General features: G+C 47.7%; 1 protein-coding gene across 5 annotated transcripts in view; it reads right to left on the reverse strand.

Annotated features, from left to right (window-relative positions):
- NCOA1 (nuclear receptor coactivator 1) overlaps positions 1 to 18591 on the reverse strand; it is a 185211-nt gene that overhangs the window by 56527 nt on the left and 110093 nt on the right. For all 5 annotated transcript variants that reach the window (XM_069805484.1, XM_069805482.1, XM_069805487.1 and 2 more), the window contains 2 exons: positions 8208 to 8314; positions 4088 to 4254 (listed from right to left, as the gene is read on the reverse strand). In XM_069805484.1, coding sequence (XP_069661585.1) covers positions 4088 to 4254; positions 8208 to 8293 — 253 coding nt within the window. In that variant the 5' untranslated portion in view covers positions 8294 to 8314. The remainder of the gene's footprint in view (positions 1 to 4087; positions 4255 to 8207; positions 8315 to 18591) is intronic.

Raw genomic sequence — 18591 nt, forward strand, 5'->3', positions numbered from 1 at the left:
ATAAATCTGCTGGGGCTTTTGGACCTCACAGGACCAGAAACTCATGAGCATCACCCCACGTGTCCTGGCGGGGCCAGGAGCCATGCGGTGGCTGCTCCTGGACCAGGTAGCTGCCGGCTCTGCACACCAACTCCCACAGAAGCCGAACATACGGCAGCACAGCGGGAGCGACCGTCAGCAAGCAGCAATGAGCAAACGCAGGAAGGACAGGGGGAAGGAGGTCCCTTGGACGCCAGCAGCGGTAGAGTCGCTTGCGATGCCTTAGGAGGTGTTTCAAGGGCAATCCTCTGAGGCTGTTTGAGTTTGTAGGCAGTGTAATGAAAAGCTCAATACTATTTGATTTATTCTATTAAGGTGCTGCATTTATACTCCTGCTCTGGAAGGAAATTAAAGCAGCCTATCAATGGAGAGGGCTTTTAGGAAAAGGCTTGGTGGCTTCATCTTAAAAAGGACACTGCCAAGGTTGGGAGCTCTACAAGCGAGATCAGATGACCCCTCCACCAGCTCCCATCTCCGTCAGATCTCTGCACACTGCTCATCACCCCTTCCATCAACCAAAGGTTATCACCCTCCCAAAACTGGGGCGTTTAATTAAAAACATCAGGGGAAAAAAGGAAATACCTTTCTGGAGCCCGTCCGCCACTGCAGAGCCTGGTGTCACAGGGGTGTTGGATGCTGAGGCTCTGCCTCTCCTTGGGCAGGGGTGACGCTAACCTCCATAGGGTACGCATCAAGTATTACATCATTTTACAGAAAAGAAACAAAACAAGTGGTGGTCCATGCATCAGTGCAGCTTTTCCAATATCTCTGCTCGTTTTTGTACTCCTGCATGACCAAGATGCCTTATTTTTACATTTGCAGCCACACACCGGCTGCCTTCCCAGCAGCAACCAAGCCTCCTCCCCATCCTGCAGTCTCCTGACTCCACCACAGCTCCACCACGCTGCCCTGATGGCTTCTTCTAACAGCCTTTACACCACCTCTGCTAACCCTACAAGCCAAAGAGCGATGCATGTTGAGCAGCGAAGCTGTCCAGCTTGCCTCCATCCATCAGGTTTTGGCTGCAGCAGCACTGCTCTGAATTAAAGCAACCTTGGGCGAGCTCACCTCTACATGATGGATGGAGATCAGCTCCATCTCACAGCATGGCTCTGCAGCAGAGGACCTACCCCAGGAGAGGACCTCAGGCATCCACGTGCTGGGCCTGACGCCAGGCTGAAGGCAAAGGGGAGGGAGGTCCGCACGGATGGACCGCTGCCCCGTGGAGCCCAGGCAGGATGATCAGAGAGATCTTCTCCTTGCTGACCTCCACACCGCCCAGGAGACATTGGTGGCCTTTTCTCCTCCTTCCCCAGCAAGCAACCATGCACAGGCACGGTTCAGGGCTCCAACACTCAAACCACCCGACTTGAAAAAATCGAAAAAACTTTTGCGGGACGGACAAAGGCTGAAAAATTAACTGTCTGGCCTCTTCCTCCGCTGCGTTTATTGCTGTCTTGGCAGATGAATTTCAGGTTGCTGCCACAGCCGCAAACCGCTTGTTCTGCCAACTGTACATTACTAACATTGGAAGGTGTCCAGACCTAGGAATCTTTTCTAAAAGCATTTGCTTCATACTTTAAATAGCAGCCCAGCAGGCAGGGGGATGGGAGGGAGGGCTCAGCCCCTGCGTGCGATCCATCTGCAAGCTTCTGCCAGCTCCTCCACCCCTTTGCGGGTTAAAACCGAGGACGACCCGCGGCGGAGGTGCAGGGGAAGGAGAGAGCTGGTGGGATGCAACCTCTAAACCCTCCAGGCTTGGCAGCGGGAAGGATGCCCCCCCCCGGGATGTCCCCGCTCCCCCAGCGCTGCCACCTGCCCCTTCCCAAGCTCCCCAGCTCCACGCCTGGCACATTATTAATTAAATTAATAGCAGGACGTTGACTGTTTTTTCATTGAAATCTGCTCTGTTATGAGGTTTAGCATCATTTTCCCTGGTGCTTATGGGTTTTGCTTACTATTGGGCTGAACAGCATCATTTTCTGGGATTTAAATGATTCTGTGATTTGTTGGGATGTCCTGAGCCCGCTGTAACACACTACTGCGAAGTCGAAACTCCCCGGCTCCTCTCTATTACATGAAATCATGTCTCCAGGTGGGTTTTCTAACGGAGCATTAGAAGGGGCACAGCCACGCACTGCAGGATATGTTGCCGTTCACAATACTTTAGCAACAAAACCACATCCTCGGTAGTTAGCAAATATTAATCAGCTTTATGGCTGAGAAACAGAGAGGAGGAGGATGAAGGACATGGGCAGGGAAACACAACATCTAACACTCGATATAACTATAAGGACAGAAAATTATCTCTGGCCACAAATACTCTGACTTTTTTCCGTATTTTTCCTACTTCCTCATGTGAAATGCTCTTGCAGTAAACAAGAACAAATACAGGTGAAGTTTCTTGTCTTCGGTAATTTGGTGCTGCACTAGATAAGCTGGCAATACAGAGCAAAGCTCAAGGCATAATATTTTTAAGCAGTGCTTGTCCCAGTTAATGTTCAGCCCTGCTGTGCAATGTCAAGAAAACTAATGAACAGCAAAGTGGCAGCGAGCAGGAACCTGGGCGTACTCACTTGCTACCGAACTCCTTTCAGAGCCCAGGCACAACGTGAATGAAATCTAAAAGCAGTTGTCCTGGTTCATCGGGAAGCCCGGGCAGCCCAGGCAACGTGAGCCGAATACTTTGCCACTGTGCTTGCCCCAAAATTCAGTGCCTAAAATAATAGTGAGCTGGGAGGACCTACGGCAATGCCTGGCTTGTGATAGGACAAAGGGTAACGGTTTTAAACTAAAAGAGTGTTGATTCAGACTAGATATAAGGAAGAAATTGTTTACAATGACAGTGGTGAGACATTGGCACGTGTTGCCCAGAGAGGTGGTCGATGTCCCATCCCTGGAAACGTTCAAGGTCAGGTTGGACGGGGCTCTGAGCAACCTGATCTAGTTGAATATGTCCCTGCTCGTCGCAAAGGCTTGGACTAGAACACCTTGAAAGGTCCCTTCCAACCCAAACCATTCTATGGGGTGTCTGTACATGCATACCCACAACCCAGCCACCGGGTTTGGGAAAAACTTAACATCTGTTATCAGGGAACACGGCTCCACTCGGAGCATGCAACGGGAGCTTTGGCAAAGGCAACGCTTGACGGATGATGTGCTCTTAGCACTAATGCTGAGCAGGATTCACCTTGTGCACGAAGGACAAAGTGTTCACACGAAGGACAAATATTTGCACAAAGGACAAAGTATTTGAGCTCATGAGATGGGCAGCCCTTAGCAGGCATGATGCAGAGCAAGCTGGAACCCACCTGCAGCAGCTCCAGGAGGGATGCTGAGGTTGCAAGGACCTGAACAAGTCCCACTCCCTCCTTAACATACCTCACCCCTTCACCTCTGCATCGCTTGAGCCCTGTGGACTTCCACATTTCAGTCTATGAGTTGATACTCTGGGTGAATTTTAACCTTTATATATATGGCTTCTCAAGCATCTCTTCTCTGTTCACTGGTTACAGCACCGTATTCACTGGCGGGAGGTGGATTAATGCCCCCTCTAATCTGTTCATTTGGCAGGAGAACAGATCTGACAAGGGTACATGGTTCTTCACCAACTCTTGCACAGCGTGTGGCAGAGCCATCTCTCCTTCACCCTTACCCAGCCATAGAATGGGGTTTCTGCACACAGTTAATAGCAGTATTGCTGATAAGCTCTTAACAGGCCTAATCCTGAAAGCTTAACAAACACTTCTGATTATTTTAATCTAAGGATTAATTTCAGGATGAATCATAAACAGAGTAAAGTGCCACCTTGCACCAGAAACAAAGGTGGCATCTCAAACAAGCCAAGCATCAGAGGTGAAGCATACCCTTTCATATTACTGCTTTCATAAAAGCAGAAGGAAAACTATTGCAAATGGAATGATTATGTCATGATTTTTCTTGAATTAAGTCATGATTATTTGCTGTGATTTAGAGTCTGAAGGGTTCCAGGAGAATGCTTTTACTCCAAAGGTTTCCAACAAGCCAAGGCAGGAGGCTGCCGCCTTACCTTGCTCCAACCTCTTCATCTGCTGGATCTGATCAACCGTCTTTTTTAGGATCTTGCATTTGTCAGGTTTGACACTCAGAGTGTCGATGTCCCCGATGTTTGCAGACAGCAGCTCTGCCAGCTCCTCTAAATATTTATTCTCCTGTTCCCGTCGCCGCTTTTCATTGCTGTTAAAGAAGGGAAAAAAATTAAAAGTTACGTTAATGACTTTTCCCCACTGCTCAGTCTAGTCACACCTGGGCACTGGACAAGAACCCAAAAATACAAGTATTTGCTGGAGTGATGTCCACACTATAATCCAAATATCTCCAAAATACTGGGGAGTTCATCCAGGTCTTTGTTTATTTTTATGCATATAATCAAAATTTATGCCAAGGAAGATACACAGGGCTAGCCAGACACCCCCAACAAAACCAGACCTCTAACATTCAGGACTCTCTCTTCCTCTCAAAAATAGTTAGAAATTAGTTATATCAAAAATAATAAAAAATAGTTATATACAGCTTCTTATTTGTTTACAGCCGCTATTCCAGTTGTCACCAAGTTTAATCCTAAATTCATACATAAAAGCTAACAACACCCACCAGAGTTCACCAAAGTGAAAATCGGAATCAAGAGTGACATGAGAAAATTGAAAAATATTCATGAAATCAACCTTTTTGTCCCAGCGAAAGCAGCTTTTCTTTTAGCTCACAGCCACTGCAGAAGCCCAACGTTCTCCCATCAACTACTTGTAAATTCTGGGAATTGAGAATATATTATATAGCTGGTATGACATGGCCATCATTGAAGCCACCCTGGACACTGTAACATATTCCTTTACCAAAGATGTTATAAGCATCAAACCTACCAAAACAAACTGTGCATATGGGAGAGATGCACAGAGCCACACTTTCCCTAAATACCTTCCTCTACATCAACCACAGGATGAAATGAGGACACCTCAAAATGCCTAACACAGCACTACACCACTTGTGATGCCTTTTATCAGGTTGGTTTTCAATAAGCCACCTAATTTTTTGTTGCAACCTTCACAGGACACCCAGCACTCTATTTAAGAAGTACTGCCTAAAAATCCCTAACAACTACTAGACACCAAGAAGCTACTGAGACGGCTGTGGGCACGGTGAGATGTTCCTGGCCTCAAAGAGGCCCCACCGCTCATGGAGGGGCTCAGAAAACACTGGTTACAAAAGCTGAATCTGTAAGTCTGGCTCAGTAGCAGATTTGTGTCCCACCGCCGATGCCGTTGTGTTTTTCTATGTGGTGATAAAAGCTCTGCTAACAGCTGAAGACTTCAAGAAGAGGTTTGGTTTATTATATCTGCTGAGAGTGCAAGCCAACCTGAGCATGAATATACCTTAATAACTCTGCAGAGACCATTTAGAAACCGTATCTGTCCAAAAGGGGATGAGACACCACCAGCTCTCCCCTCTAAGGAGCTCCTCATGTAGGCTGCACAGATGTTTCTTTATTTTTTCCCAATTCCACTTTATTAGCTCAATATCCAGGTCTGACAGGTAGGGGTTGTCTCTTGGGCATTTTTCTGCTGCTTAAACTTGCTCTCACGTGAAAATATCTGACCACCACAGGGATGAGACTCCATGTTGAACCTCCCCTTGCCTTCCAAGTTCACTCTCCATTACCTCGCTTCTCCTCCTGCCAGTGTCTCTCCAGATGCCGTGACTGCCCAGAGGAGCGCCAGGAATGACTCGCCCTCCTTTAATTCAGCAGACCAGCAGAATAAAAAAAGAAAGGGGAAAAAATAAAGGCAAGGCCAGCTGCGGGTGTGGAAAACACAAGCTGTGTTTCTGCCTGGGCCACCAGTCCCATGAAGTCCATGAGCGAGACCTTCCATGGCAGACACACGGTGCGACCTGGAAACTCCTCTGCAATGGGTTTGGGTGGGCGCAAGAGCCCTCGCTTCCCTGGCAGGCAGCTGCCAACTGGTACTAAGGGTTGCAGGCAGCAAAAACAGCTTCACAGAGGTAGGTTGGATGTCCACCTGCTGCAGAAGTTCTGGGTCCAGCCATGGACCTCAGCCTCTTTTTGCACAGGTATCGGTGACACCAGTGCCGGCGCGGTCCCTGGCAGTGGGCAGGCAAATGCTTCGCGAAGGAGCTGAGCGAGTATTTTAGTTAAGGTCAAATTAATTCCTAGCTCTTCCTGCGAACCAAAAAGCAATAGCAGAGGGGAGAGAAAAAAATTCCTCTGTTGTGGGTGAGCTCATTTCATGAAAACCCTTAATGTCACTGTTGCTGTGGCAACTTTCAAATTGTAGGAGGGAGAATTGGCCAATTTTCCTTACATAAAAGCATCATGAGAATATTACAGCAGTGGGTTGTTCTTTATGACTCCCAAGTATCATCAAAAGCAATAGTTAAACCTTCCAGGTTTTAACAAAAGAGTTTTGAAGTTCACTCTGCTCTGGAGTACGTTACGGAGGACTCTGGCCAGCCTGGGGAGGAGGATGAGGTCCCTCCCCACTGTGGCTGGGAGTCGGGAGATGGTCTGAAAGAAGGAAGACGCAGCACTGGTGAGGGCTTCTCTTCTGGATTCTGCTTCAGGTCCAGTGTTCAGGGTTGGATGGCCAACCCAATGACAACTATTTGAGTCAACCATTCTAAAAATGCTTGTAGGTGCTTTGTGGATGTGAAAACTCGTGCTTAGACAAGGAAGGAGAATCCTTCATCCAGAAGTTTCTGCTTCTCTATGATCAGTTCGTTCCTCGTCCTACATATTTTGAAAGACCACTGGTGGCAGCAGCAGAAGGCTTTCGTAAGTGCTGAGATGTTAGGAAACAAATCACAAAAGATCTGCTTTCCAAAGACAAACCAGATGAAGCAAAGCCAGGTGCGTGCTCATTCATCTGGAAAGCAGTTCCTCCAAGAAGAGGTGTCCAAGCCCACCTTGCTACCTATGGCTCTGTCATGGGGACTCAAGAACCAACAGCTTCACCCCACACTCACCTCCAGGGTGAGGACTGGCTCTGAGACCAGCCTGGAGACAGCAGCGAGGGCTGCAGAGCTCTGACTCAGCTGACTCAACCAGAAAGGGGAAATATTTCACATGATTGGTAGGAGTAAGACAGCTACAAGTGCTATCAAAATGTCTCCTGCAATTTAATGGCACAGCTAAGTCGTGAACCACAGAGCCTTTGTAAGAAGGTGTGTGAACTCTACAAAACAGAGATGTGGCAACCAAAACTGCAATAAACAGAAATCCTCAAACAACCACTTAATGTCTCTCTACTGGAACACCATAGCCTTTACATTTATTGTCTAGAATATCAGGTATGAGCTGCAAGTGATAGAAAATACACCTAGGCTTTGCTCAGTGCATCAATATTCTGCGACAACGACCAAAACAGCATCCCAGGCAGCAGAGACACGGAGTCAGCAGCAACACCGTACGTTCATCCTTACTAACAGACTACATCGCCATGGAAAAAGATGCACAGGATTCACAGGGAGCCTGGAAAAGCCTGTGGAAGGAGATCACAACTGCCTCTATCCAGGACTTCTTAGCCTAAATCAGGTGGCAAGGTAGCTGGGACGGGAAGGCTCGGTCATAAGCAAAAGGTGCCTTTCTGCAGTGAGCTGAGCTTTAAAGCAGCCTGCATCAGCACACAGAAATGAAAATATTTCAGACAGAAGTATCTTCTGTTTCATAATTGATTCATGGAGCAAGAGGGTCTCCATCGGAGTTTCTGAATATTACAAAAACATGGATTTCTTAGGAATCTGGCATGAAGAGGCAGAAGGCTTAGGATGATCTGCAGACCTCGCAGAAGAATCTGCCCCAAATTTACCCTGAGAAAGCTTTCCTGGTGCTCTGAGTGCTCTCGATTTATAAAATCAATACATTAACTTTGATAACGAGCCTCTAATCATCATTTGCCACCTAACAACAAGCAGAGCAGATGGGGAGCTGCATTTCCATCATGCTCCATCTTCCACCGCAGCCACCGCTAAAAGCAAAGCGAAGTTCTGGTGGGAAGTGTGAACGTTTCCGAGTGGCTGAAACCTGGCTCCATCTGCTCGAGCAGACGGGATGGAGCGATGCAGCGGGAATGACAAAGTAGCCGCGGCAGGGGACGGATTGGGAGCAGTGCACGTACCTCTGGGCTGTATCGCAGGGTGAGCCTTTCCTCTTCCGAGAGTCGGGGTTGGCAGGGTCTGTTGAGCTGTCCCCAAGGCCACTCATGTTGGTTGACCTACTTTGCACCTGGAACCGAAGAGAGACAGGGTAAGGACAAGCTTTTTGCAGCTGCAGGTGGAGCGGTTCCTCAGCAGCAGAGCCAGAAAACAGGTAACTAACCCAATGCAAATCCTTCTTACTGAACCAATGCCTTGTTTGTGAAAAAAAACGTGCGAAGGGAAGACAACACAACACACGATCACGTTATCCTCCTTTTGGTGTCCCCTGGTCACCATTTGGCCAAGCGAGTCCTCACCACCAGTACCATCATCTTTACATCACAGACTGAGCTCTTCCCTGCATCCTCACAGATTTTAGCTTCCTGGCCTTACAGCATTTTAACAACTATCTAAACACAGCCTGTTTTAATGCTTTGTTTATGGGTGTTTGATTGCTTTTGTTTTGTTTCCTTCTCCTGCAAGTCTTCTCCTTCAGCCCATCTTCGACTTCTCTGCCATCTCCCCCAGGTTCCTCTGACTCAGGGCTGGCAGCGGACGCTCCACCCCTCGCATTGTGTCTGCACTCCTGCTCCCCCACCACCTCCTTTCCCCTCAGCACATGGCCTGGGCTTTAATTAGAGCTGCAAACTGACTCATCTCTTAACGGGATGCGACACCCTCCCACGAACCCCTTCCCCACCTCCTGCTGAGGCTACCTCCCACACATGGTCCTCCCAGCCCCAACCTTCTGGCAGAGAGCTTCCCATCATGGCCGGTCTGTGGCCAGACTCAACACTGGGCACCTCCTGGGATCCAGCTCTCTACAACACATGGACATTTCACCCTTATTTTTAGGGTGTAACTTCAACAGATGTTGGGTAAACTAGTCCATGCTATGGCAAATGAGAGGTCTGAGTAACCGAAGAAGGTCCGGAAGTCATGAGGATTTTAACATTGCAATATCCCACATGCTAATTGTCCTTAACCATAAATTGTATTTTTTATATTTAACTGAATAAAATACCATGTAAGCCTACTAAGGGCAAGAAAGCCAATTAAGACTTCTTTCCCGACACTTCACCTTGAACGGTGCTAAAGGGTTTGGCCAAAGACTGTGACACTCTCTGACCTGAGAACTCAGCCAGTTCCCTCCAACTGCCTAAAGGGGACTAAACACATCTATAGGACAGGGTCAAAACCTCATACAACATGTTAAATCAAGGGACAGAGCTTCTCTAGAAAAGAAATCAGCTATGCACATTGCTTCCTTTGCTTTGCTAAGCCATTCAGTGATTTTTCCAGTAACCACAATAAGTCCATACTGGATATTTATTTATTTATTTTAGAAGTGTTTATCATTGTGAGAAGTTCAATCCCTGAGAAATAAAATAACAGTACCCTGGACAAGAAGTTAGTAGTTTAGAGAGTAAAAGGACTAAGTTCTTAAACTTACTTCCCTTCATTTCTTCCATTACTTTCTGAAAGCTGGAATTTTAACGAGCATTACACTGCTGACAGATTGTGATAAAACGAACCGTAGAAGGCACATCCACAGTTCCCACAGCCCAGATTCCTGCCATGTTTTATTCAGCCTGCCTGCAAGCATGGTGGGATGCCTTAGGTGGTCCAGCACCTCCCACCCGCTGCCCAGCCCGGCGCAAGGCAGCCACTCATCAAAAACCATCGGTGCTGGTTCATCTTGTGCTCAGACAGGTGATAATTAAAGTCCCACCAGCTTTTGAAAGTCCTCTGAGTCCCAAACCACATCTGCAGACCAGCTCCTCCTAACCTCAGAGCAGTGCAGAGGGATGGACACAGCTGTGAGAATCTCCTCTGCTCCCTGGTTACTTGGAGACCCCAGTGTTTGTATTAAAACCCAGAAAGCCAACCATCTCCTGGGCTGTATCCCAAGCAGCATGGCCAGCAGGTCGAGGGAGGGGATTCTGCCCCTCTGCTCCAATCAGGTGAGACCCCACCTGGAGTCCTGCATCCAGCTCTGGGGTCCTCAGCACAGGAGAGACATGGACCTGTTGGAGCGGGTCCAGAGGAGGGACACAAAGATGATCTGAGGGCTGGAGCACCTCTGCTATGAGGAAAGGGTGAGAGAGTTGGGCTTGTTCAGCCTGGAGGAGAGAAGGCTCCAGGGAGACCTTATAGCAGCCTGCCAGTACCTAAAGGGGGCTTACAAGAAAGATGGAGAGGGACTTTTTACAAGGGTATGTAGTGATAGGACAAGGGGTAAGGGCTTTAGACTGAAAGAGGGTAGATTTAGGTTAAATGTAAGGAAGAAGTTCTTCATTATGAAGGTGGTGAAACACTGGCCCAGGTTGCCCAGAGAGGTGGTTGATGCCCCATCCCTGGAAATATTCAAGGTCAGGTTGGACGGGGCTCTGAGCAACCTGAGCAGGGGGGTAGGACTAGATGACTTTTAAAGGTCCCTTCCAACCAAAACCATTCTATGATTCTGTGATTCTATGAAAACCAGCGTTACCAGCTTCGTTATCTCCTATGACTGAGGTGTCCAGGGGGTTGTTACACATTTTGGCTCATCACGTCCCCAGTGACCCACCTCTACACTTGGCGCTGAAAACCTCTACTCCAAAATAAGTGAAATATCTGCACTTAGCACAGTGCTACAGGGAAAGAGCCCATCTTTCGGCAGCACACAGGCATTTCTGCTAATGCTTGCGTCAGCGGTGCTAAGGTGAATGCGGTTCCTGAAATCATTTTAGCAATATTAGCACAGGTGATCGATGCTGCAGGCACGAGAGCTTGTCCACTGAAATCAGAAACCCTGAGCACATGCCAGCAAGCTATCCATGACCAGGGATCCGAGTTCATCCCCAGTATCTTTGGCATGTTTGCAAGAAGGAATGATGCCAAAGCAAATATAAGGAAGGGGAAAAAAACAAACTCTTGAAAAATTTAGAGATTGGAAAACTAAAAATGCTGCATCATCTGCTCTGGGTGAGAAGGGCTCTCTGAGGTTTCAGACAAGCTTCCTGGGGTTTAAACCTTCTTCTTAAAGGTTTAACTTGCTCTTACCAAAACATTAAGTTTCCACAAGTGGTGTTGCTCTTAAGGTCCTGATCTTTCCTCTTGGCAACTGAATTAGAAGAAAAAAATGAGCAGGGATATGGCAGGTAAAGTCAACCATCCCACTGGGATGCTCCGCTGCAGGACCGCAGCTTGGCAAGAGTGAACATATGCCCTAGAGAGGTGAACTAAGGACAACATTGCAGCCTTAGCTGAAATCCTTGGCTTGAGTTAAGCCCTTGATGTAATACACTCAATGTTTCTTTTTATTGTAAAAGTAGTTTATTTTGCGGCAAAACTTGCCAGGGCTGACAAGCCAAAAAATGTCATTTGGTCTAAAAATAACGGGGATGACTCGGTTTGAAAGCCCTGTTGGGTCAGGGCAAGACCAGGAGTTGATGTCCCCCATGGAGGGCAGGGGTTGAGCTGCTGGTGAAAGGCAGCCCTGCCTGTCACTGCCCGTGCTTGGGGCCATTTCACCGGAAATCTGATTTCTAAACACTGGCTTCTTGTAAAAACGTTAATATTCTGCTGGCTTAGGAAAGCAAACAGAGGCAGACGAAGGACAGCGGGATGGTAATCATAGAATCATAGAATCGTTTAGGTTGGAAAAGACCTTTAAGATCATTAAGTCCAACCGTTAACCTAGCACTGCCAAGTCCACCACTAAACCATGTCCCTGAGCACCACGTCTACACGTCTTTTAAATACCCCCAGGGATGGTGACTCCACCACTTCTCTGGGCAGCCTGTTCCAGTGCTTGACAACCCTTTCCGTGAAGACATTTTTCCTAATATCCAATCTAAACCTCCCCTGGCACAACTTGAGGCCATTTCCTCTTGTCCTATCGCTTGTTACTTGGGAAAAAGAGACTGACCCCCACCTGGCTACAACCTCCTTTCAGGTAGTTGTAGGGAGCGATAAGGTCTCCCCTCAGCCTCCTTTTCTCCAGACTAAACAACCCCAGTTCCCTCAGCTGCTCCTCAGAGGACTTGTGCTTTAGACCCTTCACCAGCTTTGTTGTTCTTCGTTGGACATGCTCCAGCACCTCAACGTCTTTCCTATAGTGAGGAGCCCAAAACTGAACACAGTATTCGAGGTGCAGCCTCACCAGTGCTGAGCACAGGGGGACGATGCCTTCCCTGGTCCTGCTGGCCACACTATTTCTGATACAAGCCAGGATGCTCTTGGCCTTCTTGGCCACCTGGGCACACGGCTGGCTCATATTTAGCCAGCTGTCAACCAGCACCCCCAGGTCCTTTTCTGCCAGACAGCTTTCCAGCCACTCTTCCCCAAGCCTGTAGTGTTGCGTGGGGTTGTTGTGACCCAAGTACAGGACCTGGTACTCAGCCTTGTTGAACCTCATACAACTGGCCTTGGCCCATCAATCCAGCCCGTCCAGATCCCTCTGTAGAGCCTTCCTACCCTCAAGCAGATCAACACTCCTGCCCAACTTGGTGTCAACTGCAAACTTACTGAGGGTGCACTTGATCCTCTCATCCAGATCATTGATAAAGATATTAAACAGAACCGGCACCAATACTGAGCCCTGGGGAACCCCACTTGTGACCGGCCACCAACTGGAGTTAACTTCATTCACCACAACTCTGGGCCTGGCTATCCAGCCAGGTTTTTTTAAAGAAAACCAGCTAATTAGTTCAGCTGAGGGGGAGAAGCAGCTTCCAGGCTTAATAGAGGGGCTCTCTCATGCAGACCTCTGCTAAACTGATTGCTCCTCTGCTGTCACAAGCCACCAAAAAAATATATTAAGGCATAGTATAAAATGCTGCTGGTGTCCCTGATGGTGCTGCTCACTCACCGCGGCTCCTTGGGAGACATTTGACCATGGCGGGAGCAAGACCTAAGCGTTGCATCAACGCAAAGAGCATTGGCCTCTTGCCTTCCTCCAGATGCACATGGATGAAGTCTTGTCCCAAAGATCCCCTGAACCCGCTGCTCTGAAGAAACTCCATGTCATGGTGAAAACCCAAATGGTAGAGTGGGTGTTTTTCAACAACTATGGATATTATCATTGCAACCAGCAGCTTCATGCTTGGTCTGGCATGCAGCTGGTGCACAAGTCCCTGGTCCTGCAGCAGCGGTGTTGATGAGCAAAGCTGTGATGTGCACTATGTTTAGCAGCAAAGCAAGCACTTGCAATACAGATTGCTGCTCCCCAGCTCCAGCTAAACCAGGGCTGAACTCAAGCCACCAGCAAGGGCAAAGGTCTGGAGCTTCTCAAAGGTGATCCTCCATAACGACATTGTTGTCACTCCCCTAGCTCTTAGTCCACAGATCTGGATACAGCACTAGTCCCTGGCCCCTCCTGTTACCAGCACACCAGTACACCACTGCATCTGCTCACCAGAGACTAATTAGTCTCAAAGAGACTAATCAGAAGAACAAAAAAAAAAAAGGAGAGGGGGAATGGATAAGAAGCACAAGAGCTGAAGTGACCTGTCCATGGCCAGGCAGGTGAAACTACCTCTGATTTCCAACCCTACAGTCTCTCCTCTTCCATCGGTCCTGCAAGATGCCATAGCGGAGCATCTACCTGAAGAGGATGCTGCTTTTTGGGAAGCTAACAAGTATCCTAGCAGAGACCAGAGCCTTGACATGGAGGCTGAAGCACCAGCCAACTTTAATACTCCAACACAGCCTTAGGGCTCATGACACAAATGCAATTTCCACATTAACAAAAAATAACAAAAAAGAAAAAGGATGTGAATTATTGAGGCTTAATGCTTCTGCTCTTCTAACAATGCCAATGGATTTCCAATAGCTTCCCAAAGATGGCCATTCCTACCTCTAGCAGACACAAACAGCCCAAATGATTTGAACTGACAGCATGGAAGACGGAGCTGGCCACCGAACACTTAATTCTAACAGAACTGCCTATTTCTAAAATGTATTTCCCACATTTTGGATTAATTTGACCCCCAAAAACACAAAATAACATTAACATCTACCAGAGAGAACCACAACTGGTCGGCTGTTTATAAGAAAATGACAGTGTTGGAAAAGTCCCTCATATTACAGCTATTTATCATCAAAATATAACCCATCTGTGCTAACGCAGCCTCAATTAGAGGTAATTAAGAGCATACTTGGAGTGTCGCAAGGACATGTCTATATTGTTCACCTCACAAGTTCATCATCAGCTGCTCCTCTCATTGCCAGGGTTAGAACAAACCTTAATTTTTACTTTTTTTTAAATTTCTGCAGATTACAAAAGAAATGCTGAGGCTGTGATGTGGACAGAGAAGAGGCAACAGGTGAGAAAGAGTGAGTCACTTGCTAACCTACTGCATGTGGTGTTAGTTTTGGGGTGTGTTTTTTTAAAAAGAACTTCTTTTTCTGACCTCATCCCCAACAAAAAAAGGAGAGAGATGTAAAGTCCTGATTAAAAATTGGGCTTTTAGTGGCTGAAGTTGTCAAAAACAAATGTCACATCTGTTATGTGCAACACTCCTTGGGAAGGGGGAAATCCCTGTATCCATATGCCATCGCTCCAGCCTGGAAAGACATCTGCCTTCCAACTAAATCCTCTTTTCTTGGTATCTTACCCCAATTTCCCTGCTTTGTTTCCTCCTGCTTCCTACCTAGCCTGTGAGCCCTCTGTCGCCTTCTGCCGGAGCCTTGTGGAGATGCTGCCAGATGGACCCTCTGGCTCTAGGACAACCAACCCAACACACATTGCACAGCCTGGGAAGCATGGACAACTGGGTTTCTCTTGGTTCCCATCACTTGTCCTGGCCTGAACATCCCCTCTCGACATCAAGCAACGCTTCCGTCGTTACAGTAATAATGATGATGCTTGAGTCAAGGCTGGATGGGACATGCTTAAGGTCACCAGGAGGCCTTACAGCAACCCGATGTTGAGCCCATGTGTCCACAGTCATTACGGCCGTAAGAGGAGGGAGCTGACGAATAAAGATTTACTTTCACTGGCCTTGGGGGGAACACTAGAGGTGAAGGCAGTGGGGAGATCCACCCTGCCTGATCTCACATTGCATCTTTAAGCAGAGCCTGTGGTGTCGGGAGGACGATAAATTCAGGGAGAAACCAGCACACTCCAACGTCCCCGTGTCCATCCAGCCTAGAGGGCCGGTGTTTGCTTTCCTTCCTAGGAGATAAGCGGGACGTGCAGAAATCTTAATTATCGCCGGCTCTGCAGAGGCAGCAGGCTAATAAAAGCTGTCAGCTTGGGGACGCGGTGGAGCGAAAGCCTGCTGTCTCAATTCCTTACATCTGCACCCACCTGCCAGTCCTGAGGGGCAGGGGACAGGGAGGACACATGAGACGCCTACACCCTTCAGGAGAGGCTTTCCACTGCCACCGGCATGGAAGAGAAAGGACCATGGCAGGTCGGGTGACCCTGGGCAGATCATTTCTATACCCCCACTCCCACTGTGCCACAAGGGAGATAAGTTTAAACATCGCTGATGCAATGCAGGTTAAAAGCCACCGATCAAAAGCTCGACTGATTTGCAAGATATTAACGTTATGAAAGATTTAACATTTTGACAGCTAAAAATGTTACTGAAGATGAATTTCACTTCTCTGCCTCATTATTACCATCCCTCAGGGGGCTGCGGCAGGGGGATGGGGACTCGTCCCAGGTTGCAGAGGGAAGCAGAGGCACAAACCAAGGTCTTGCAGGTCCAGACCCTCCCATGGCAGGGACAGCGGCTGCAGCCCAGGGAGCATGGCACCGGCGCTCCCAGCAAGGGGGACGTGCACAGCATCTGAATTTTAAGGATGTGAGGCAGGGAACAAGAAGTCAGAGTTTAATTTAATTTCTTCCAAGCTGTTTCCTGGGTCAGACTCCATCAACACAACGAAGTTTTTTCTTTTTTACACAAGGATGAAAAACTCCTGACTATCAAACAAGCAGCTCCCCAAATGCTGGCAAACTCCAGAAATTAACTGACAATATTTACAAGACGCTCTGAATCCTCTTGCAAAGGGCACCCTGTAAGTGCAAAGCCCCGGCACGCAGCAAGCACCCCAGCCATGCGTCACCCAACAGCGGTCCACGACCTGGCACCAAACCTCCCAGAAGCATTTTGCTCTTCAGGACCAAATGAGGAGATGGGGGCAGAGCTGAAGATCTCTTCCCACCTTGTAGACCCCAGTGGGTTTGCTCCCTGCCCCTAACAGAGACACCCAACGCATCCCAGTGGAAGACCGAACTCCTGGCAGCAAATCCATCCTGCGTTCACCACTGCAGAAGGTTTTGCAGAAGGTAAGGTAGGAAATGCCAACAGGCTGGTGTGCCCATGGGGAATAAGAGTGGCACTGGGCTTCACAACCACCCACAGTGGCCACAGTGGACCAGCCAGCACCAAGAATCAAGTCCTTCACCCACAGATCCTACAAACCTGTGTCCTCGGCAGAGCAGCCATAGAAGCAGTGAACCTCATACTAACAGGGTAGAGAGACAGGACATTAATCCCACCTTCCAGGGCCCTATTTTTCTTGTAATTTTAATTCTGAGTGCTAGAAACTTCTCCATACTGCAAAATGGAAAAGACGAGCTTTGCTCTCCAAATCCAGGCTTCTCCATAACCTTCTTGCCCACAAGAAATCATTTGTTTTGGAAACGTAACACGGGCTGTACAACCCGTAAAATCGAACCTATTTGGCCAAAGGGAATTTTGTATATGGTAACAAAAATACACATATCCAAGTGAATTCCTTAAGGATGAAAGCACAGGCCAGCCGCACACCAGCTCTGCAAGTGCTTGCTCTCCACATGATCCCTAGAAAGCACAAAAAGAAGGGAAAGAATCAATGTCCTGTGGACTGAGTATCATCCTCAGAGAGGCGACAGTCCAAAGAGAAGGTGTGAATTTTAATACACCCATCAACTCTATCGTATTTGCAACTCACAAACCCATAGCAGTCATTCTCCTTTAGCCTGGGGATAATTCCAGCAGCCAATTTGTTTTACAAATGAATGGGAAAATATGGGAAAGGGCTTTGCCTTAGCACAATGAAAATGAATAATCCAGCTGTGGGAAATCAATATTTGATGCCTAAGGAGAACTCTGAAAATCCACCACGCCACTCTGTTGTTTTCCCAAGCTCTCTTTAAAACTCACCTCAGCTAAAATACAATGGACAGGAGATAACTGATGTGCTGCTTATTACACTAATTGCAATCATCTCCTTGTTACCTGGTGCTCACCCACATCTGTTTGTCGTCGCCATCTGTTGTCTGTCTTAATTAGATCGCGCGCTTGGAGGGGCAGGGACTGTGATTTTCTAACCCCCCAACATCCCACTTCTGTCTGAGCATCTCCATGCTACCACTGTGAATCCCCTCACATGGCCAAGTACAGGGATGACAGCTAGAAAATAGGAAGCCAAAAAAAATCCCACCCCCAAAATAAAGCAAATAAGCTTGATAAGAATGACACTGCACCACAGAGGGTTTTAAGGAGTAAACGATCACCCACAGCCTCTGCTACCTGTCCTAACTTTCTACGATTCACCTTCCGAGCTCTGGGGCTGTTTGGAAGAATGACTGGGTGCCAAACCAAACTAAATCCTATCATAGGGGAAAGACAAAAACATGGAAACCAAACTTTTCCTTCTACTCCAGTACAAAAAATATAGGAAAACTAGAAAGAATGACTTGCCTCATGCCACCATCCTTGATGCTGCTGCCACCAGTGTGAAAGGAACGGAGCCCACCAGCTCCAACAAAGCCTTCAGAAGGTGCCATCTTGCACCTCACCTCTCCACATTAATTTCTGGAGCACTGAAATGCTTCTGATTAATTATTAGCAACTTTGAGCATCAGCTCAAGATCTTCCTGCTAAAACACACTGTCCTATAGGCTTTTCTAAGCCTTCCCCAGAAGGTGGCCATTCAGAAGATAAGTCCTTACTCAAGAGATCAGAAGTGACCATAGGTACCCATAATGATACTGAAGCACCTAACTTTAAAAAAAAAAAAAAAAAAAACAAAACCAGAAATGAGTACAAGTGCCTCACCAGAAGCTGCCATCTGAAATGATAGCATGAGAAAGTTTTCTAACAGCCATTGAAATTTCAGTACTATCAAGTTTCTGCTCACATCACTTGGTCTGAACAGCACTGCTGGTGAAACTCATCTGTGCATTGCTTTGGTACTTCTTCATCCCCTTCTCCTGAGGTTGTTCCTGCCTGAGCCGTGGCAGCATTCCCCACCAGCTGGTAGGAACTGGGGTAGGACCGTGCTGCTGCCATGAGACTATCCATGTCCCCAGGCAGGACACCTTTGGTGTGACTACCCAGTGTCCTCGCTATTTGGAATCAGCTCCATCTTCAAGTGCTCAGG

This window comes from Haliaeetus albicilla, chromosome 18, assembly GCF_947461875.1.
Source record: "Haliaeetus albicilla chromosome 18, bHalAlb1.1, whole genome shotgun sequence".
NCBI classification, from domain to species: Eukaryota; Metazoa; Chordata; class Aves; order Accipitriformes; family Accipitridae; genus Haliaeetus; species Haliaeetus albicilla.